This window comes from Lampetra planeri, chromosome 2 (assembly GCF_965212315.1).
Source record: "Lampetra planeri chromosome 2, kcLamPlan1.2.h2, whole genome shotgun sequence".
NCBI classification, from domain to species: Eukaryota; Metazoa; Chordata; class Hyperoartia; order Petromyzontiformes; family Petromyzontidae; genus Lampetra; species Lampetra planeri.
The window spans coordinates 32,456,098-32,479,850 of NC_136108.1; the positions used below are offsets into that span (position 1 = coordinate 32,456,098).

At 50.5% G+C, this 23,753-nt stretch overlaps 1 protein-coding gene across 6 annotated transcripts in view; it reads left to right on the top strand.

Annotated features, from left to right (window-relative positions):
- The first annotated feature begins 2,516 nt into the window (after positions 1-2,516).
- The window catches only part of LOC144732061 (dystrobrevin beta-like), a 66,901-nt gene continuing 45,664 nt past the window's right edge, over positions 2,517-23,753 (top strand). For 5 of the 6 annotated variants that reach the window (XM_078613298.1, XM_078613307.1, XM_078613316.1 and 2 more), the window contains exons 1-2: positions 2,518-2,768; positions 21,719-21,786. In XM_078613298.1, coding sequence (XP_078469424.1) covers positions 21,720-21,786 — 67 coding nt within the window. In that variant the 5' untranslated portion in view covers positions 2,518-2,768; position 21,719. Of the gene's footprint in view, positions 2,769-21,718; positions 21,787-23,753 lie in introns of all 6 variants that reach the window. The other variant, XM_078613326.1, reaches the window with a different exon arrangement.

Below are 23,753 nucleotides of genomic sequence, written 5' to 3' on the forward strand. Positions count from 1 at the left end.
GAATATCACGTCGCGGTCTGCTTTTCGCTTGCAAGTTTCAGATTTACTGCAATATACCCGTCCTTGGACGGGCAACAGGCTCGTGTATAATAGAATCATGCACCCAAATATAAATCTCTCACACATACATCACACATATATCACATTCACACACATTCGCAGCGCCGATTCACACGGTCGGCTACGTACGGTGCGAAAGAGGTTCAACATACGTAGTACATCAAGGCCGTAATTATGATATATATATTGGGGGACACACATCCCCACGTCGCCCCCAATATTCAAATATGCTCAAAATGTCCCCCCCAATATTATGCTATAAAAAATAATTGCTATGCTATGTAAATAAAAACAACAATTTGCTAAACCTTGGCCACAATATCTGGACTTGTCTTCATATAAATCAATGCATAGATTTCTGTTTATATGATTGTGGTTATGGTTGTACTTTATTGATCCCTAATCTCTGCCATTACATACAATGAAACAAGAAATGGTAAAAAAAAAGTTAAAACAGAGCAATGTAATACAATACACTATTCGACATTATTGTAAAAAATAAATAAAAGTGCATCCCACGTGTTAGTGATTTTTAAAAATATTTTAGGCAGGAAATTCGTTTTCAAATTTAGATTTTTTTCTGGGTTGGGACCCCCAGACACCCTGGAAGATTTGGTCCCCCCCAATGTTGACTCCATGCCTACGGCCTTGTAGTACATACATCAGAGACAAATATCACCCGTATGGCCAACACAGTCTCTTGGGCAAATGCTCTGCACTCAGTATTCGTTTAAGGGTGAGTCAACTTCGAGGAGGCTCAGGACTGGCAGGTCACCAGCATTTAAGCAGGCAGGACTTTGCTGTCAAGACACTGGATATATAGAAGCCGGTCCAGAGGTTTGTGTTGATGCGTGTACGTTGAACTTCTTTCGCACCGTACGTAGCCAACCGTGCTACATCGGAGGTGCGAGGTTGCAGCTGATGTAATGCGTAAATAAATACATTTTACGTGAAAATCCAGGTGCGTTTTCTGATTATGTTGTTACCCAATTGAACGTGAATCGATGTAAGAGATCCCCGTTCGGATAACGAAGCAACGTTCACTTCTATAATCATACTACTACTACAAAATAATATATGCATACCTCTTCAAGTGATGTCCTCAATGGTCAAGACTGACATGGTTTATTTAAAATCACTCTAACTGTTCAATTTGCGTGCCTATTATCATTCGTTCGACAGAATGTTATTGAAATCTTTGAGTTTGTTTAAACCCCCCACAAATCATATTTTAGTACTTTTAAAAGATTACGTTTAGTGCTCCGAGTACAGGATTTTGAGAAGAGTTAAAATCACAGTTGTCTCTTATTTTTCGTTGCAGATCAACGGGTTTTGCGACTCTTAATCATCGCAACACATTATTATACTGGTAGGAACCTCCTGGTTACACCAGCCCACAGGGGATTATTGTGTCCGTCCGTCCGTCGTGCATCCAAAAATGGGAGGGGTGGGGCTGGGTGGAGAGGGGAGGGTGGGGAGGGGCTGGGTGGGGAGGGTGGGGAGGGGCTGGGTGGGGAGGGGCTGGGTGGAGAGGGGCTGGGTGGGGCTGGGTGGGGGGTGGGAGGGGTGGGGCTGGGTGGGGAGGGGCTGGTCACCCCGTGGTGCCCTTATAAACTCAACGTTTAACCTACTCACGCCGGCTTGTGCCCGCCCTCACAGTCGGCCATATTTGCGGAATACACCACGCCGCCGTTGACCCTGGCCATTGACCGAGCAACCCAACGTTCCTACCAGCTCCCTCCGCAGGAATATGTTTTACTCTGCCAGTAGGGGGCGATGATTACAGTTTTCCGTACATATAACAGTCAAAATGTAATAATTTGCAGGTACAATATCTTCATGTTACAGCAGCACACAATGGCTTTCTCGTTTCGAATGACATCCAGGGGCTATTTAACGTCCACTGTTAAGCATACAGCGTGGAAATATCGTCAACACACCTCCGCATTGGCAAACCCCGCACTATTTGGTGTTTTATTTCAGTGTTACTGAAATGGTGTACGACTTTAATGATGCTTTCATCGAACGGAATTTTATGCTTCATTCGCTGTCACTTGCTTTTATTTTATCAGCAAGGCCCTCCGTGGGTCATTGTTGTAAATCAGCTTAAGGTTGCATTTACTTTTTTCCTTACCAGCTAAACACAAATGCAAACAAAAACATCCAATCCATCAACTTACAACATCGCATCATTAACCAGGACGACCTCTGGAATTCCAACCGCGACCGCCCGCCTCTCTCACGCCCCTCACGCCCCACCCCCCCATCCCCTTAATCCGTTTCCCGTAACGCGATTGGCTGAAGCAAGCGCGCGACGCGCCGTAACTCGGCCTGCGATTGGCTGAGCTTCGCCGTCACGAGTCACCGCGAGCGAGTGGGGGTGGGGGCCAGGACGGGGGGGGGCGGGCGGGGGGGGGGGGCACGGGCCGTGCCTATCCGCGCTGGGAAATCAAAAGGGGGAGAGCGGAGGGGAGAGGTAAAAGGGAGAGAGAGCGGAGGGGAGGAGAAACGCGAGAGCGGCAGACGGACAAGGCGAGAGGTGAAATAGAAGAGGGTGGACAAGCACAGGAGGAGAGACGCGTGAGGGAGAGAGGCCAGGGGGGAGGGAGAGAGACTCACGCGGCAGACGCCGGTCACCAACCCCGGACCCCGGCCCAGCGAGGAGACCTCGGCCCAGATTCTCAAGCCCAGGACCCTGCGACTACACGGTGAGCAGACCCCCTAACCCCCTTTACCAAGACCCCCTAACCCAGTCCCTGAACCCCCTAAAACCCTTCACCAAGACCCCCCTAACCCCTTCACCAAGACCCCCTAACCCAGGCCCTGAACCCCTTCACCAAGACCCCCTAACCCAGTCCCTGAGCCCCATTAACCCCTTCCCCGAAACCCCCTAACCCAGTCCCATTAACCCCTTCACCAAGACCCCCTAACCCAGTCTCTGAACCCCCTTAACCCCCTTCACCAAGACCCCCTAACCCAGTCCCTGAACCCCTTCACCAAGACCCCCTAACCCAGTCCCTGAGCCCCATTAACCCCTTCCCCGAAACCCCCTAACCCAGTCCCCTTAACCCCTTCACCAAGACCCCCTAACCCAGTCTCTGAACCCCCTTAACCCCCTTCACCAAGACCCCCTAACCCAGTCCCTGAACCCCTTCACCAAGACCCCCCTAACCCAGTCCCTGAACCCCCTAAACCCCTTCACCAAGACCCCCTAACCCCGTCCCTGAACTCCCCCCTAACCCAGTCCCCTTAACCCCTTCACCAAGACCCCCTAACCCCGTCCCTGAACCCCCTAAACCCCCTTCACCAAGACCCCCTAACTCAGTCCCTGAGCCCCTTCACCAAGACCCCCTAACCCAGTCCCTGAACCCCCTAAACCCCCTTCACCAAGACCCCCTAACCCAGTCCCTGAACCCCCTTCACCAAGACCCCCTAACCCAGTCCCCTAAACCCCCTTCACCGAGACCCCCTAACTCAGTCCCTGAACCCCCTAAACCCCCTTCACCAAGACCCCCTAACCTAGTCCCTGAACCCCCTAAATCCCCTTCACCAAGACCCCATAACCCCGTCCCTGAACCCCCTAAACCCCCTTCACCGAGCCCCTCTAACCCCTTCACCAAGACCCCCTAACCCAGTCCCTGAACCCCTTCACCAAGACCCCCTAACCCAGTCCCTGAACCCCCCTTAACCCCTTCACCAAGACCCCCTAACCCAGTCCCTGAACCCCCTTAACCCCTTTACCAAGACCCCCTAACCCAGTCCCTGAACCCCCTTAACCCCTTCACCAAGACCCCCTAACCCAGTCACTGAACCCCCTAAACCGCTTCACCAAGACCCCATAACCCAGTCCCTGAACCCCCCTTAACCCCCTTCACCAAGACCCCCTAACCCAGTCCCTGAACCCCCCTTAACCCCCTTCACCAAGACCCCCTAACCCCGTCCCTGAACCCCCTTAACCCCCTTCACCAAGACCCCCTAACCCAGTCCCTGAACCCCCTTAACCACTTCACCAAGACCCCCTAACCCAGTCACTGAACCCCCCTTAACCCCTTCACCAAGACCCCCTAACCCAGTCCCTGAACCCGCTAAACCCCTTCACCGAGACCCCCTAACCCAGTCCCTGAACCCCCCTTAACCTCTTCACCAAGACCCCCTAACCCAGTCCCTGAACCCCCCTTAACCCCCTTCACCAAGACCCCCTAACCCCGTCCCTGAACCCCCTTAAACCCCTTCACCAAGACCCCCTAACCCAGTCCCTGAACCCCCTTAACCACTTCACCGAGACCCCCTAACCCAGTCCCTGAACCCCCCTTAACCCCTTCACCAAGACCCCCTAACCCAGTCCCTGAACCCCCGTAACCCCTTCACCGAGACCCCCTAACCCAGTCCCTGAACCTCCTTAACCCCTTCACCGAGCCCCCCTAACCCAGTCCCTGAACCCCCTAACTTAGTCCCTTGTCCCCCCTCTCCCCTCCTCTGAGACTCCTTAGCCCAGTCTCCGAGAGCCTCCCCCACGCCGCCCAACTCGAGCCCTGAGACCCCCGTGACGCATTCCTCATGCCCTGGGCCTCTCTACAGCAGCGACCGAGCAACATGAGCCATTGACACGCGTGATGAGTGAGTGAGTGAGCTGTGTATTTTATTGTGTGCGCCGGGGTTGGGCGTTGAACCTATGGGGCCCTCTCACCCATCGTCCCTGGCATGGAGTTGTCTCTGTCACCCGTGTGTCACTGTCGTCAAATGTCACGGCAAAAGATAAACTATTCATTTTTTTCGGAGGCGACCTGGCCACAAATGACAGCTCATGGAAGTGGCTCGTATCCATGTAGGGGGGTTTATATTAGCAGCCCCCCCAAAAACAATCTAAAAGCAATTATCAATCTAAAAGCATGTTTCTTTAATGTGGAGGGGCAAAACCGGAGGACAAGGAGAAAAATCACCATGGGAGAGAGAAACACGCAAACTACAAATATACAGCAGGCGTCAGGATCTGGACCGAACCCATGGCCCCTGCATACCAGGCGAGGGAGATAACATCTCTGTCATCCAGTGTCTCTGTCAGCCACTGTCTCTCTCTTCTGTCTCCTCGATAAACGTGCTATCAGGCGCATTCACGCTGGCTTCCACTCCAGTGCGAGTCTCGACTGCCGGCCATCATCCTTCCCAGCGACGTGTGTCCTGCCTGAGCCCACTTTTCTAAATGGCCCGAAACATTTAACCTTGGATATGTTCTCAGATCCCAGTGTTCTTCTTTCTGTCACTCATTGTAATTCGAAGCGTTCCCCTCCCTGCGCACTTTTGAGCTCTTGAGCGTCACGGAGTGCCTCCGACATCTGGCGTCGTCGATGCTGTGGCAGGCTGATGTGACACTGCCGCTCTCGTGTTTGTTTTGATGAGACACCTCTGTCCAAACACTACGAACTGCGCGGGTCTCCTCGCTCGCTTGCCAACCGGTGGACCCATGTTTGCCGTAGCCATGGGTTTGTGTTCGGCTTGTTTTTCTCCGCCGGCTGTTGCGCTCACACTTAAGACTCTGTTCAGTTTGAGTTGGGGAGCACCCTGCACTTCTCGCCACAGCCAGAATCAAACTGACGAAACTTGAGCGAGGATCAGTAAGTAACTTCGGAGTGCGGGTGTAAGGCGGGCTGCGGGTAATAGCGACACCGCACTCAAATGCTACCACACCGGGTGGTGCGGACGCTTTATTGTTCGAGTTTGAATACGTGACGGTCGGATGTGCGGTGCCGTTGTTACTGAACGAGTGAAACGCAGCGCGTGCACCCGTGACTTTGGTTTGCGTTGGCAAGCGTTGTTGGTGCCGCTGTTAGACGGAGGGGGCCGTGCCCAGGGGCTGTTGTGGCGGTCTCCTTGCGGCACTGGAGGTCATTGTGTCTGGAGGGGACCCGTGGAGAGGACGCGAGTTTGCTTTTCTGCTTTACGACAAACTCGCGCATAATGAGAGGGCGTTTGTGTGCGCCCCCCCGCACCTCCCCCGCGGACGGCGTGCCAGCTCGTGTGAGCTTGAGGTCGTCAAACGAGGAGGAGATAACTGCGCGGTGTGAGTCGGCGGTGGTAATTTGCTCTTGGAGGCGTTAACTGCACATCGATTCATTGATTGATATCGACTTGTCGAGCCGCCCTAGTTTGTCGCGCCGCGGGATTGTGAGGGATGGCGGCGGCGGGTTAAAGACGTTACGTTCACTGTTCAGGCCGGCAGGTGGGATTGGGCAGGACTTGCCACTGTCAGGGGATAGTGCCCGGTGGTTAAGACTGTCAACAGAGTGGCCAACCGGAGGGGGATGGAACGCACCGGTAGAGAGGAACGTCGACCGAGGAGAGATGGAGCAATGAGTTCAGCTCGTGGGCAGGTCTCGGGATTGTGAGAGTTGCAGAGGTTTAGGGAAGGGCCTTCACCAGAGGTCGCAAACGGGTTTTGATTCCTTACCCGTACCCGTACCCGGCCGCACCAGGGTCGCAAATGGGTACCCGTACCTGGCCGGGTATGGGTTCCCGTTCCCTACCCCTACCCGTACCCTACCCGAAATGAGTGACAAACGGTTACTCACCAGTGACTCACGGCCTACCCGTACCCGTACCCGGCCGCACCAGGGTCGCAAACGGGTACCCGTACCCGGCCGGGTACGGGTCGCCGGGTATCGGGTAGAGTACGGGTATCGGGTACCCGGTTGCGACCTCTGGCCTTCACCCGGCAGTAGTTTGGTGTTGGCTGGTGGTGATGATTAAGTTCACGATACGGGCACCTAGTTGCGTAAGAGTTGACACTTTTTAAATCCTTTATATTAAGTTCGCTTGCTTGCTTGCGCGCTTACGACCGTGGAAATCTTTCGGTCGTTTTTTAACCCACTTCCCGTGATCCAATCGAGCTGACATTTTGCACACAGACTCGTTGTGCGTGACAATTTATTTTCGTGAAAAAAAATTCCAAAATGTTCCACTTTTTAGGAAAAAAAATAATAATATTTAATTTAAAATACCAATGTCATAAAAATGAAACTCTTACTCAAGAAAAACAAATGAATAATAAAATAAAACCGATGCCACGCATATAAAGGATTTATAGTGAAAAACTTTGTTTTTACAGGTTAATTTTTTATTTTTCCTACACGTTCCAATGAAATGTGCTCGTGTGTGGAGGTGCTAGGCGGGGGACCGTGAGAGATGGAGGCGACTTGGGGAGTTCTTCATCCAGCAGCGGATTGACCATGACTGACGATGTTTTAGGTATAATGGATTTCATACAGATGCTCCCAATTCGAACCTTTTCATATCGAGCAACGTATTGTTTATCCTGTGTACATTCGCTTACTTGTGTAGCATGTTCCCACGACTTAAAGCGGCTTGCACGTTAGTTGTGTCCAGTCATCTGTTTGTGCACGCTTTGTGGTGCTGTCATTGTCTATCGATGCTCACAATATCTGTCCTTTTCACATACCCCCCCCCCTGCACCTCAAGACCACGGCAAGCCGGATATGTGGCACTTACTGTATTTCCAAATCAACCTGGCAACGGCTTTGTTGAGCTGACAGATTTTTGCGAGTTTGCCAAGCCGCCGCATTTTGTATAAATTGGCAGTTTTCGCGCCAGCCTGCCGGTGGAATTTCACCCTTATTTGTTTTGGAAATTCCTTCCTCCGTTACGACTCCGTGGCTATTTGAAGCAGCAAAAAATTGTTATTTTGTGATGCTGATGACATACATGAAAACTGCCAAAGCCTCTTGATTTGAAGCTTTCGTGACTGCAAGGATTCATATTCTTAGGGGTTTTTCCGTAAAGTCACGTAGGTATTTTTTTATTTATTAATAAAAGTTAAATTTAAATAAAAGAAAAAATAAAAGAAAAATAAACGTCGTGATTTTTACTTTTATTTCATTTTTATTTTACTTTTATAAATTTTAATTTGTTTTACCTACGTGACTTTACCGAAAAAACATAAGAATATTAATGCCAAAGCCTCTGTTTATGAGCGCGCGGGATGCAGCGATTCACAACCCCGTTTAGCCCCCCCGCCGCCCCCCCGGGACATTCGATGAATAATCACGATTCGGGTAAATTTGCAGTGCCTCCAGCGGCTGCGGCGGGGTGGGGGGGGTCACGTCAAACCCGCCCGAGCAGCGTAGCGCATGCCGACGAGTCTCTGTAACATTGGTGATTGAAACGCCTTGGCCAGTCTGTTGCTGGTGGAAAGCCTCTCCCGTGGCACGACGGTGACACGGGTTTTCGGGAACACTTCGGGCCGATGGTATCTGGTTTGTTGAAAGTGGGGGGAGGCCATAGGTGGAGTTTGACTCCTATATTTGGGGGGGTAGGGTGGTGGTGCAGGGCTTTGCTCTGTCCCTCACATTAGGAATTGCCGGTGCATGTTATTGCATTTTTAATCTTAATTGAAAATTATTCAAGGTGTCCAGTTTGCGGTGGGATGGCTTTGGCCACCCGTGCCCCACCCCCAAACTCCGCCAATGGGGGAGGTCCCAGACTGGGTCAGAATGACCACTCGCCACTTATGCTCGCCGAGACCAGGAATCGGTACGTTCGAAGCGCAGCGCTTGAACCGCTCTGCCCCCGCCCCACGAATAAGACAATATACGTGAGTTAAAAACTTTCATTCTTACACTCACGTAATTTGATTGCGTGTATCATGATTTAAAAACCGATGTTACTCTTATCTATTCGTTATTTGGCGATACTGCGTCTGCAGTGGTGCACACGCACAACAACTCAACGCATTCATCAATAACACTCCCCTAAAATTAAAAATATATAATTGGGGGACCGTTTCGGGGAAATAGGCCTCCTTTATAGCCGAGACATCAACAAGAGCCATTACCTAAAACGCTGCCTATTATATATATATATATTTCCTTTTAGGGGCAGTGTTGTTGACAATTGTGTTTCAGGTTTTTGGTTTTGTCACTCTAATTGATGGGTGGCTGGGTGCCTCCTCGTTCTGTCTCTAATATCTGCACTTCACGGATGCTTGTGGTATGCCAGTTACGAGTTGTGGTTGTTGTGGTTGTTGTTGTTTTTTCCCACCCAGACACTGTCCCTTTGGCTTTTGTTGAAGTTAGAGGGAGCAAGGTCACAGCAGCAGTCAATACGGCATGAATAATTCACTAAACCCCGTAGGTAAAATGCAAACACCTGTCTGGCTTATTGCCAGGGGAGAGGGGCAGAGAGGGAGGTGCTGGTCGATGTCCATTCACAAATTCACAGGCAGGGCCACTGTACGCTGATTTAAACCTCGACCCCATTCATTGTTCGTGTCACTGGGTCACTTGTCACATGTCCTGTTGCTCACATTGTGAGAAGCGTATTTGTTTGCCTGCGAGTCTAAAAAATACTGAAAAAACATTCGTCAATAAACCGACTGCCAGCAATGGCAAAAAATAAATATAAGTAAGGTGACATTTCAGGCCATAACCCTTTTTGATCTCTCACTGCAATGAGTAAGACAAATTTGCCTAAAGCGTCACCTATTATATATATTTCTCTCATTAAGGCGGTGTTATTGATGGTGGTTGTGTTGACTTTTTTTTGCTCCGCGGGCTTGTGCACCTCTGCCAATGCAGTAGCACACGTTGCTTTTTTTTCGCTGCAGGTCAGTTTGCTGCCACGGCACTAACTTGAGTCATTTTTTGCCCGTACAAAGTTGAGTCGGTGCTCATTCTGCTCGGAAGGAACCTAGGATGTACGGCATTCGTGATGAGTTTTGTGTCCAACGTATAACCTCTGACCTAGGTCGAATAAACCTTTGTTTGGGTATTTTCACCGTGGTTTTGTACGTAAAAATGTGGATTAACTTGATTAGTATATTTAGTTTTTTATCTGACAGGTCACGTGTGTCAATGTCAGTCACTGGGAAAGTTGAGGTGGTGAGCAACGGGAGACAGACTTTGTTGCATTAAAAAAAAAAGTTATTAAATGTAATCGCAACATATTAACAAATTGATTTATTTTTTACATGTATAAGTTTAGCAAAAAATATTCTTGCCAAATCATGGAAGCATCAGCTTAATGAAATATAGTTTGTCAGTATAAAGGAACACACGGATTAGGAAACCTAAGCAAGTTAACAGACACCTTGTTGACCATTCAGGAAAGTAAGTGGACTCGTTGCCTGTTGGGATGATGGCTGGTGGTTGAGACTGAGGACAGAGTGGCAGCCATACGAGAGGAACACGTCCCTAATGAGGACGCGCACTGTGGAGACAGCGATTTTACATCGGGTGCTGGATGGATTGTTACAGAGATGGTGGTGGCTTGAAGGGGCCTTCAACCAGCAGTGGTTCGATCGTGCCTGACGATGATGATGATGATAAGTGCACTTTTACATTCATTCATATGTCAGATTAGCATGTGTCTGGCAGACCTGTACAGGTCACCTGGACGCAGATGTGCAGCCTACCCTGTCGAACGGGCAACAGTGAGAATCTTATATGTTTGGCCGCTGGAACGTGAGAACACGAGGCGACATAAATAATGCAAGCGTTCCCGCTCTGCTCTGCTTGAGCAGGGAGGACACAGACTGTTCCTGTGAACTTTTTTTACTCATCGATTCCTCCACTCGGTTGAACAGACTGACTGTTTTGTCTCGTCCACACTGTTCAACCGCTCCGCTGCTGGTCACAGTAACACTCGCTCGCCCACTTACTTGCCACAGCGCCGGTTACAATAACACGCAGGCACTCCGCCACACCGCAGGTCACCAAACACTCGCCCACCACAGCACACAGCTGGTCACAGGAATACTCACTCACCCTTGAACTCGCCACGCTGCAGGTCACCATAACACGCACTCACCCACTCATTCACCACACTGCAGGTTACAACATTTCTTTAGCTGCTGCTACCCCTCGCACTGCTCGACTTTGGAATTCCCTCCCATCGTCTCATTTACCATGCTCTTACCTTTCTCAATTCACGAAATGTGTTTATGTTATCTATTACAACCGAAATTCCTTCTGTGTATTGCTGGCTGCTTTGTGTTTTTGGACCTTTGGGACTGTGCTCAATAACCGTTATATTAAAAAACACTGCTACCTTACTGTATGGCTTGTATACACGTTATCAACATCAGCCATGATAAATCCACTGCTGGATAAAGGCCTTCCCAAGCTTTTTCCATCTCTCATGGTTGTGCAATGTCGTAAGCCCTCCAGCACCTGTACAAGAGCTGATTTAATCGCTCCATCTCCGCAGGGGTCACGTACACTCAGCCATGTTTCGTCCGTCGGCTGCAACTCCACCGTTTGTCTTTGCCCGCTGGCCATTCATGAAATGCAGAGTACAAATTCATAATACGGTACTATAATAATAAAATATCTTCTCTAAACCACATATGATCCTTATGGCGGTACCCCGGGGTACCAAATGATACAAAATGGCCGAGGCAATTCAATATTCTATTTCTGGGATACTTTCTTCCAGGGGTGTACTTCACTCCGCGACTGGGGTACCAATCAATCCGACATCGGTGCTACTCCGCGATGTCGAAACGCAGCGAGGACGATTGCGCCGAAACCCTGAACGCTCGCGGCACGCACCGTAGTGGTGCATCGTGAGTACAGCTCGTCGAGATGAGTCGATGGCCGCGTCGCCGACCATCAACAGACTAAAAGTGACTGCATCACGGATCATTATGCGAGAACCGGGGCACTATGGTACCCCGGGGTACCGCGATAAGGTTAATATGTGGAAGGGGTTAATCTTTTTCTAAACACACCCCCACCCACAGACAAAGTCTAAGATCCCCCATATAGCCTTCACCAGACTGTTAGGACAGGTGCAGTTAGCGAGCACCTATTAAGACCAGTACACCACATGAGGGGTTGGGTTGTCAGCACCACACCTGGCTGCCTTTGTCTCCCCAGTGCTGATTTTCACACACCGCACCAGTTACACATTTAAGGCTGAGATGACCTAGGGGAGGCCCAGGACTGGTTTCGACATTCGTCACCAATGTTGGCCGTGAGCGGCAGTCGAACTCGGCTCGCCGGGTTTGTAGGGCGATGCTCCAGCCACTGCGCTAACGTCCCCGCACACGACGCGCACACGCCGGTGTTGTACGTTATTCTCATGGGAACCTCTTGATTGCCGATCGTAACTCCGTCTCTCGCTGGAGTACGTGTCTTGTGCCTTGTGCCTAGTTTTCTACTTCTGTTGGTTTCATATGATGAAACGCTGACGAGATAATGTTTTGGATTTAGGAATGGAGTTTTTCTGGTCTCTTTGTCCCGATAAAAAAAAAAGTTATCTAGATTATATAATATATATCGTGTGTTACGGTCTTCCTCCGGATCATAAGATACTCCGCAAAGTGTGATGCATCCCAAACTGGTGCTCTGTGTCAATAAAGTTATACGTTTGTGGTCACAAAGGCAAAGGTCTTTCATATTATAGGCGTTAAGAGGCTGTTTGGGCGAGTGCTGCGCACGAGGGAGTGGGTGGCCAGCGCCACATCCGGCCACCTTTGTCTCCCCAGTGGTGATGTTTACACACTGTAGCAGGTACTCGTTTAAGACTCGGGGAGGCCCAACATCGGTTCAGATATTCGTCACCGATGTTGACAGTGAGCGTGACTCAAACTCGGGCCGCATAGCGAAATGCGCTAACGGGCACACTCCATCTCCCCAATCTCATCTGGTCACACGGACACACTCCCAACTTATGCTTTAAAATGCAGGGGGGGGAAAAAGTCCGTCTTATCAACTCGCTAATACAGTATATGTCGGGGGACAATTTTCATTGCAGCGAAATCCATCGTTGTACTGTACCATGCATCAATGTCTATGCTCCCTGCCTTGACCCAACCGCATTGAGCAGCGTGGTGAAAGCAGGTCAAATAGTCCTCAGCAGGGTGGGGAGACTTGACTTGTTCAACGTGTCCATGTGTTGCAACTAAACCGCCGTGTAGAATTAACACGTAACCTAGGAATCGGTGCGGGACAACGTAAAGAATTCGGCATGACCAATACTGCGGATGTCAACACAGCATCCACTTCGCTTCCTCCTGCTGGACTCCTGGAGTCGATGCAAAGTTGACTCTCTTCTTTCACACGAACCACTCGGATGGCATCCCACACCATCTCTGGCTTTCGGTCTTCGCGTCGTTCGCTGACCTCTTTGAGTGCCACTTTGTGTTGCCCGTCTCCGTGAACCTGCCCCGCTCCGATCCTCCTACACGTGCCTCACCCACCGCCGCAACCTCCCGTTTCTGATTTGCATCTGCAATACATTCTTGCCACAATCTGTTAACATCTTCCAAGTTGCTTACCCTACCCTACGAAATGAAAACGGGCTTATAAGGCGAACACGTGTTTTACACAGGAACTGTGTCGTACCTCTTGGTTTGTAGCCATGTGTTATTTCCACGTAGACAATACTTTATAATACTTATTTTTAAACACGATTACTGAGCATGGGCCCGAAGGCCCTCAAACGTCGAGTGGCCGAACAGGACTCTCACAGTTTTAACTGATAAGCATTGTCACGTTTCTTGAATTGGTGCAAGGTTATTATTATTTATTATAAGAGCTGGCGGAGGAAAGACGATGGGCGAGGGGATTCCCAAGTGGAGCAGTGCGATGGAAGAAGCAGAAAGAAAAGTGGTGTGACCAGTGGTGTGGTGCAAGTCCTCTATCTGTCTGGCCTCTCTCTTTATGTGCTATAAAGAAAGGCCTTTTCCTGAAATGTCACCAATTATATATTTTTTTCTTTTAAATGCAGTCGTATTTACATTTGTGTTGAGTTTTTGTTGTTGTTACCTGTGCTTGTGCACCACTGCCGACACAGCAGCAGCAGGCAATCGCCGGATATTTTATTTCATTTTGCAGTGTTGGTGGTTGAGCACAGTGTGGATAAGAAATCGATGAGTGAACATCACAGGAACAGTCCGTGTCCTCCCTGCGCAACTCGAGCAGAGCGGGAACGCTTGGATTATTTATGCCTTGTCGTGTGATCGCGTTCCAGTCGCCAAGCGCATAAGATTTTCCCTGTCGCCCATTCGACAGGGTAGGCTGCACACCTATATTCAGGTGAGCCGTCCAGGACTGCTAGACACATTCTAATCTGGATTATTCACACCGTTTCATGTGCTCGCTTTCCAGCGGCAAAGCACCTGTCGACGTGGGTGGAGGAACTTCTTAACCCTTTCGCACTCCGATGACGTACGCGTCCGTCATCAGTTTTTCTTCAGATTCTGTTCCTACGACGTACGTGTATGCCAATCGGCGTGTCACGACAGTTATCTGTGGTGAGTACAATGTCTTTAAAAACAGCGGCGCTGCGCCTCTGAATAAAATTAACGCCAATCCGCTTGCGCGTACCCGAGATTCAGCGGTGAAACGGGACACCCGCCCTGCAAACTTGCAGTCGTCTCGGAACGGGAAAGGGTTAACCGTTTGTGAATGTTTTTTTTTTAAAGATAAAAACTCGGGTGAACGCGTGGCTTTTCAACACGAAGCTGAAAGCGTGATTTTTCGCGCGTCCTGAGCCACTCAAGAGGCTGCACAGGATGCTTGTCAGCTGCTCCCACACAGCAGGTTCTTGCAGCCCGAGGGGTTGGCCCTTGACAAAATAAAGAGACCCAAGTGCCCTTGAAACCTTCAGACACTCCCCCACGTGTACATTTATACTTGCGGGACAGTATATATATTTTTATACTTTCCACATCATCCGTAATTTGTGCGAGTAACTGCGGATTTGAATTGTGTTAGATTGTTCCACTTGTGCTTAGATAATGGCTCTCTTGGTTAAATCACCCTACCTTGCAGGTGTCTCTATGTGCTGTGACGATATGGGCAATTGCTCGAAATGTCTCCTTTTATTTAGTTTTTTTCTTTTCGAGGCCACAGTGCTATTTGCATGTGCTCGTGCAGCACTGCCAATGCAGTGTCACCAGAATAATTTGTTCAATCTCGTCTCAAATAGATTTTGGGAGTCCCCAACGAATCTGTTCAACAGCCGCTTTTTGGTAGGGTGGCGGGGCGTTCATCAGCATTATTTATGCGTTCATGTGGAGGTTGGCGAGCGAACCAGTGAGCGGCTTCAGGAGTAGCCACATGGTGAACATCCAGAAACGGCACCAGTGAATGATCGAAGCTATGTGGGTCCACGCTTTGAGATTGGTGACCGCATTCACACTCCGGGCTATTCTTATTTTTCTATCCGTGTCGGAGATAGCCGTATCTGCCACGCGGCGTTCGGATGCAGTTCAGTCCAGGCGATTGTTTTGTGGGGTAAATTGAAACCGGGATGTTCTTCTGTGGGGCGGGCACTGCATAGATGGCTGGTAAAGACTCTAGATGGGCAGAGCATAAGTTCGTCGTGTCTGTCAACATGGTCCAGAATGAGTTATAGTGCCCGAGTTGCCGACTACACAGTAAGTCATGTGAATTCAATGGAAATCGGTCTTTGACTCCACGAACAAAAGTTGAACACACGTGAATGCCATGCTTTGTTGTGGTTTTGGGTGAAGGTTTATTTTGCCACAGGTAAAAACCCATTGGGCAAGAGATGTTCATTTTCGATGTGGACCTGCTTATAGCAACAACAACAACAAAAAACACGCGAACAAAACAATTCAAAAACATCTCACGTGGTCAAGGTTTCTGAATGGCAGAGCCGTGCATCAGTGGTGGACCTGGGCTGTGCCCAAGAGCCCATTACCCCCACAGCAGCTTGGCCCAGCTGAACCCATCTCCCTCCCAGACCACAAATAAAATCATCATGGAATAATTTCTGCGTTTAGTATTCGTGCCATTGTTAAGGTTTTGCCGCACCTCCGATTGGCATGGTTGGCTACATACGGTGCGAAAGAAGTTCAACATACATATATATGCCGGCGATCGGGATTTTGTGGTAGCGGTGATGTTTCTATGTAGCTTTTACCCACGTAGGTAATTTGCGGGTTAATTTCAAATTTGGCAAATTTGCACTGTGACAGCGGCATACGTTGCCAACTCGTTTTTTTTAATTCAAATATTGTTGATATTTGTGGGCCAGGGTGAACTTCTGCAACAGGCAGCAGAGCGGTGCTTACAGCTCGCCCATGTCGCCACCCCAAGATTGTGAGGCCCACCCCCAGAGACCCCCTTCCGAAACCGAGCCAGATGCTTGGTCGGAGGCTGGCGCACCCTGGAATCGTTGGCGGCGACGCGGGGGTCACTGTGGAAGAGAGACACGCGTGGCATGACATCACTCGCTTAGTTTAACCTCCCGGCTGTGTTAGTTTAAAAAACCCACGGAGGTAAATGATTTAAACTACAATAGGTAAAATTCGTCTGAGCTAATAAGTACCTGCTTTATTTGTGCACACCTCTGTCAATCCATTGCTGTATGTGAGAGTTGGGAGATTTGAGGGTCAGGACTGGTTCAGATATTGCTCGATACTGATGCTAGCCATGGCCGGGAATCGAGCCCAGGTCAGCATGTTTCGTAACGAAGTGCCTCCTAATCACTGCGCCACCGTGCCATGCCATGCGCGCTCAAGGATTATGTAATAACTTTCCAACATGCGTTGTCTCCTGAAGTGTTGCATTTTAAAGTGCGACAGCTCTCGGTGCAATGTGCGTTTGCAAATGGTCCTTTTTTTCTCCTGATAACGATTGCTTGTGTTGCGATCGAAACGTCGTAGTTTTTTGTTATTTTTGTAATTTTCTTTTCATCTATCTTGCGTGACTTTACCGAAAGACCCAAGAATATCGTCCTTTTTTTCTCGGGTTTTTTCTCCAAGTTTTAGGCAACCCTTGGTTTTATCCATTAGTGTGGCCTGTTTTCAATAGGCTAAGTGTGTAATAGCAACTCCACTGTATACTAAAAAGTTTCATTTGTATCGGATCATCCGTTACGGATGGACGGACAGAGCTAATGTATTAAGCGCCTTCAGCCTAATGTTGGAAAGCACTGGGCTAAATGTTGAATCCCCACTCCCTGGCTGACGAGGGTAAGAGGTGGAAGATGGATGGGGCAAAGTGGTGAAGGAGGGTTTATGGAGCTTTGGGACACAGAGCCAGGCTCTGGTGCTCTCCCCGGGCCAATCCTGGGCCAATCTTGGGCCAAAATAGCCCTTGTTCCCACGAGGCATCAATCAATCAGAGCAAACACCGCCGCTTCTTCTCATCAACGATTTCTCACGTGACGCGGTTGTTTTTTTCCCCCAGATTTATGTTTTCCTCCGTGACCGTCCATACGTTTTGTTTGGTTTGTTTTGTGTCATTTTGGTGACCCAACCTCGCTATCAAATTCCATTATCCTCGCCTCTCTTGAGTTCTCACCTGGTTAAACTAAATACATTTGAAACTTGTGTGAAGCTGATTTTACTTCGTCTGCAGCTACTTTTTTTTAATATCACGGTTGCTTGAGCACAGGCCCATAAACGGCAAAAAACAAACAGATATATTGGGGATTTAATTGATGAGACTTCATACGTTTCTTAAATTGCACGGAGCTGTTAGAGTTTGGGAAAAGAGATTATACGAGTTAGAGTTTCAGAGTCGAGCAGTGTGAGCGGAGAAGCAGAGAGAGATGTGTGTGTGTATTAAACCGCAGTGCGGCGGTTGAACATGGTACGGACGAGACTAAGCCGTAGTCTAACAGACCGAGTCCTCAACGTGGATGGATTAATCGGCGAGTGAATTTCCTAACCATGATGGTTGCGGAAGAAGAGTGACTGACCGCTGGCGAGCAAGTGCCGGATCGACAAGCCTGACTTAGCGCCAGAGTTCTGGGAGATTGTTGTGGTCCAGTCATTGGCACCAGATCGTGTGCATGCTTATTTGTTTTGCTCTTCTATTTTCGGAAGTTTTACGTTCCCCCCCCCCACCCCCACCTTGCACGCATGGTCCGCTGTTCGCACGTTCTCCCTGCGCTGCACCCTTGCTTCTACTTTTGGGCATGTGTAAAGTGAAGGCCGTGCCTCCCGTGTTATTCCAAGTCCTCCCTCTGGGCGAGCGTGCTCCGCGCAGAGCGCTCGCTGCCGCCCGCCTCCAATCGCTTTCGACGAGAGAAATAAACTCTCGGAGAGATCCGGTCCCGTTACCTGGTCCCGCCGTGCGAGTAGCGGGAACGGAATGTCCCCCCGGAGATGACGAAGGGCATGCTTCTGTTTTTTTTATTGGCCTGTGCTGCTACTGTCCGTTGTGTTTTTCCATCGGCGTCGTCGGATGAAGAAATGTTCGCTTGAAATTTGCGGCGAGCAGTGCATGATCCTTGCGTCGGAGGTTGTGTCGCCTTAAAAGTTTAATCTTGGAACTTTATTTTGAAGTTGTTCCAGTCATCCTCTGTCGACACAAGAGGGTACACCTTATAGAAGAAAAGTGTCCGTCGCGTAACAATCAAACCGATATTTGTTAAGTCTCAGGAGCTGGAATGTAGGCAAAATAAGTGGCAAAAAAGCGGGTTACTTTTCGATTTAAAGCTTTTGTGACTGCAGGGATTCATCTTCTTGGTTCTTTCGGTAAAGTCACATATAAAGGAAGTAATAAAATAATAAAAATATAACATAATAAAATAATTCCCACGAAGTTTCGTCCACAACTGAGGGACGGCTGCTTCCGTTGTGGCCGAAACGTCGTGAGAATTATTTTATTACGTTTTATTTTTATTATTTTATTACTTCCCTTCTACGTGACTTTACCGAAAGAACCAAGAAGCGGGTTTCTTATTTATCGTTTGGATTGGAGACTGGTAGAGTTGGAGCTCGCACAATTCTGTCTGTTGATTAGAGGATCAGGGAGGGGCGGGGCGAGTTCTGACGAGGTACGAGATGTGGACACCGATCCATTGCGCTCCAAACAACCTCTGGTATCCTGGGGCGGAGACCGGCAACTCGCTTCACTTGACTCGTGAAAACCTGGCGCGATCGCAGGTGTTTGAATCCCAGACTCGAACCCAGGACCCCGTCGGTGCCAGCTCTGTGCTCTGACCTCTGGGTCACCCGGCCGCACGTTTGCCAGGGGCTTGCTGTCTCTCTGATATTGTCCGATGATAGGTCGGCGTGCCTGAGTTCTCATGCCGGATGGTGACCACAGGGCAGCTGTTTGTACAGCTCTTGTAAACAACAATAACAAAAAAACGAACACATTCGTCCATGACACTGGTGAGCAGCCTTTAAGAGGAAACTATACAATAGGTGACGTTTTGGGCAATGTCCCTTCTTCATAGCACACAAAGTTTGCACAACAGATGGCATGACCACACACATGGCCCTCTGCTGCTCACCAGAACCCCACCCGTGCTAATTCTGACCAACCCAAAGAGCATCCCAAGTTTAACTTGCCGGCGACGAGGCTTTGTGTTTTGAATTACGTGGCTGTACGCCAGCGGCGATTCTCGGCATAGCTCGTCGATTATAAAGCCAAAGTTACTTACAAATACCTACGGGGGGGGGGTGGGGGGGCAGTGCGTATTTTACTGCGTACGGTTTTATGTGCGTGTGTGTTTGTTAATAATCTGCCCTTCACATTCACTCACAAACCACCCGTGGCAGCCGACTCGTATTGTTGTGCTTCGGATTCCCGCCGAGGAGCGCAACGGTATTTCACCCCGATGACATTTTCATCGCTGCTTCGGTATTTTGACAAAAGCGACGTGATTAATCGGTCAAGCGGCGTCCCTGATTGATGCTGCCGTTTCATATGGTTCTCGTGATAGCGCCCGTTGTCGTTAAGGAGCTGCTGCGGGGAAAGAAAATAAAACGAACCGAATGTTTCGCGCGCGCCGGTGGTGAGCCGCCGCCGGCCGTGTGCGCCTGGCAGTGCTCACGTCCGCGTCTCCCCCGCTCGGAGAGGAAGACATTGGTATGCATCGCAAAATCTCGCTGCACCATCGAGATGGGCACAAGCTCAGGCTTCCTCCCCCCCCACCACCCCATGTGACCTGACCAATGCATGTAATGGGAATTGGTTGAGGATTAATTTAATTCGGTGCAAGAAGCCGGCCCAGCGTTTAAGTTGCATTCTTATCGTGCCATGGCTCCGGTTTTCAGTAGTTATCTCTTTGATCCACAGCCGTTCCTGTGAGCAGCCCAATTTATGGTGTCGGGGAAATGGATGATGTTGTTCATTGGAGTGTGTGTCCGTGCTACATGTATTGCATCGGTCGCGTCCTTGATAATGAATTGTCACATGCATATTATAAATCTTGCGCAAATTCCGGTAGGCATCGAGCACATTGTTGTTTTGGAGGTGAGCATGTATTGAACTGGCCTGCTTTCATATCAGTGAGCCTCTGTGGTTCACAGCCATCGATGGTCAAATTCCTTTTGGCACCCTCCCACTATAAGCTGCTTAGAAACCAACGCATCATAGTTCCGCTCATGATAAACGCACCTGAGTAAAAACTGCCGCCCGGTCCCCTTCCATGAAGAGACGTCCTCTGACGCGTTTGAGAAGGCTCGCTCAATGGAACGGGGCAAGCCGTCTAGTTTATGGCTGGCCGCCGCCCCGTGCCATGCCTTGTGGCCTTCGCTTGCTGGGGCTATGGATAGTGCTGCCCGTCGCCTCCGGGGGACCATGTCTGCCGTATACGGTGCGCGGCATGCGTGTCCAGGACAGCTGGTGCGGCTATACTGGGAGACGGGGGCCCACCTAAATTTGGGCCCCCCCCCCCCCTTGTAGTAATTAATACCTCCAGAAGTTCCGGGGCGATGAGGTTTGTGTGTTGTGACCAGCGCTTCCAGCGACGTCGCCGACGAAGGGGGAAGATCGCCGGTTGTTTTGTGAGCCGCGTGCCAGTTTGCGGCCGGGCTCTTTTGCGTCCGGCGTGTAAGAACATGGCCTCTCTGCGTCCTCGCCGCGTGTTCTGTGGGCAGACCTCCCATGTGCTGCTGGCGCGGCGCGTGACAATTGATGACGAACGTCCGCAGCGATTCGGATGGACGTGTGGCGGTAACTGATAGCCGGATTTTGCAGTGTTACCCGCTGCCGCCGCCGCCGCCACCGCCGCCACCACCGCCGTCTGTCAGTATCCCCGATGTTAAATAACTTAACGGTGAATGGAGCCGCGTGGGTGCACTGTACCCCAGCGGGTTGCGCTGAATACGATTCCCCCATCGTGCGGGACACGCACGTCACGCGCTGCGCTCGGCTGCCGAATCAATTGGCAGTGCAATAGACGTTCTTATTAATCTTGAACACCGCTATTTAATCCCTGGATCGGTTGCCGTTGTCAACTGGCGCGCACGCTCTAGACGGCGGCGGAGGCTGGGGCTCGCACGCTGCCGCTCTGTTCGTTATCTCGCCGTTGTTGTTGCGTGAATTCAAATGGGCGGCTGCCACGCTGGAATGCTCTTGCCGGCCTCACCTGCTTTTACTGTATGGCTGGGCACAGCAGTACAGGTACCCTTTACCCGCTGCATTAGCATTTCGAGTTTGCCCGCCTTGTGCTTAGCTGTTAATTTCCAGGCTTTTATGTGGGGTGGACGGCAATTTAATGGTTGATAAAGCTCATTGGTAGTGAGCTTGTTTAAAAAAATAAATAAATAGCCCCATGCACAATTTAACAAAAAAGTTAGTCACATCGCGGTATTGGCTAGTCGACGTCTCTCGCACGCTTTCTCACTTCTCGACAACGCTCTCTCCCAGCGAGACCGCCCATAATCGGCTGCCTCTTGTGTGTTGTGCTCTGTGTGTTTCTCCCGCAGAATGATTGACGATCGGGCGCAACCCTCAAAGGTCATGGCGGACCGTCGGCAGCTCTTCCTCGAAATGCGTACGTCTTGCACGCAAGCGGGCACGTGCGATGGGGTTCACGCACGGGGGCGGCGGTGAGCGCGGAAATAGCTCCATGAGAGCTCCACGGAGCTCCATGGCAGCTCCACGGGAGCTCCACGGGAGCTCCACGAGAGCTCCACGAGAGCTCCGGGGGAGCTCTGCGGGAGCTCCGAGGGAGCTCTGCGGGAGCACCAGGGAGCTCCGCGAGATTTCCACGGGAGCTCCGCTATATTTCCACGGAAAACTGTACGGGAGCTCCAGGGAGCTCCACGAGAGTTCCACGGGAGCGCGTCGCCATTCTCAAGGCGCACCGCCGCTGTGGATTTAAAGGCGCTTTGAATAACCTTCGTTGCTGGGAAAACTGAGCGGGCAACAGTGACGCTCGGTGATGTTTTGCCGCAATGCGCCCTCCGCTTCTCGAGATGCTGTACAAGTTAAGCGTGTAGCGATTCGTCAGATTCATAGATTTCACTTTTTTCGATCCGATTGTGTAAGTGTTTTAAGTTAATGTAGCGAACAAAACTCTACAACCAAGACGGAAAATAATGAGAAACAGAAGCAGTGAATTATACGATTAAAATGGGATGAAATTAAATGTATTCTTGAATTAAATCGTGCGCAGGGATTCATTTCCACTCTGTCCACTTGGGTTGGCGACCAGCAAAACAATTCTGCGCCGGGCACACCGCATCCGTTATACCGCTCGCCATGTGCTGTGTGACTGCCGCTCGTCACGTTTTTTTTTCTCCGCGCGAAATTAAGCCCCTGACCGTATAAACCCTGGCGCCCTCCCTCCCGCCCCCCACAATCGCTGGGTTTTGTTTTGGGTGAGGGTGGTGGGGCGGCGAAAATCTCTACGTGACAACCGAACGGGCGACGCGATTGTGAGCGTTGCACAACCAACGGGTGCTTCTGCGGGCTTTCACGCCGCCCTTCTGCTGGCGCGGGCGGGCACTTGCGATTGTGGTGTGCACCGGAGCATTGCAGCGGCGGAGATTAGTGGATGTTATCCAAATGTCAGCTTTTATGTGCGCATCTCCGGCAAATGGGCGATGAAAGGCTAGCGGCGACGGATAATGCCAGAAGTGGTCGCTAATTGCCTTTGCCTTCGTGGTCGTGATTGCCTGACGGGGCCACGTGGGGCCAGCTAATAAGAGCGGCCACTTTTGGACAATATGCGTGTCCATTATTTGGAATTGTGAAACTGAATATTTTCCAGGTGGGTGGCTGGTAGATGTGGGGTTAGGTGGCACGTGGCTAAGTGAAGCACGGTCGTTGCGAGGGGTTCTGTTCTGGATGTGGTGTGCCAGTTGCAGACATTAGCTTCCTGGTCGCCGACCTGGACAGGCCCGAGACCAGCCGTGCACGCAACGGCCTCTGTCTTGCATTTTGGTGCCTCGAAATGTTGAAGATCCCTTCATAGTAATTGTAAATTTTACTTGTGAAGCGCCGCACAACATTTGCTCGCACTTTATGTGGGAGAGAACAACTCGGAGGCGCGAGGAGGGAACCGCAGACAAGTGGGAAGGCGGCAGCCAGGCGGTAATTCGGTGCCAACAATTGCCCAAGCTCTGCAGTTGTCTATACATTGAGATGTTTTCAGCCAGTTAATGAGTGCTTACGTGTGGGAGGAAACCGGTGCACCCGGGGAAACCGTACAGACGTAACAGGTAATTTTGCCGTACCAACTTTTCCTGGAGAGCCAAGGTACGGCGGCACCTCCTCGACGCCCACGGGGGGAGGGGAGTTTTCTCCACACCAACCTTCGCCTTCAGTGCCTGATTACAAGCCACGTGCATCGCCGCCGCCGCCGCCACCTACCCCTGTCGTGAGGATGCTCGATGTGACTCACCGGAGCGTCGTGCTTGAGCCACGCCCGCACGCTCACCGGCCAGCCGACCAGGCCGGCGGGCGAGAGCGCATGCCGCGCTGCGCCGCGTCTTTCTCGCCGCTGTCATCATCCAT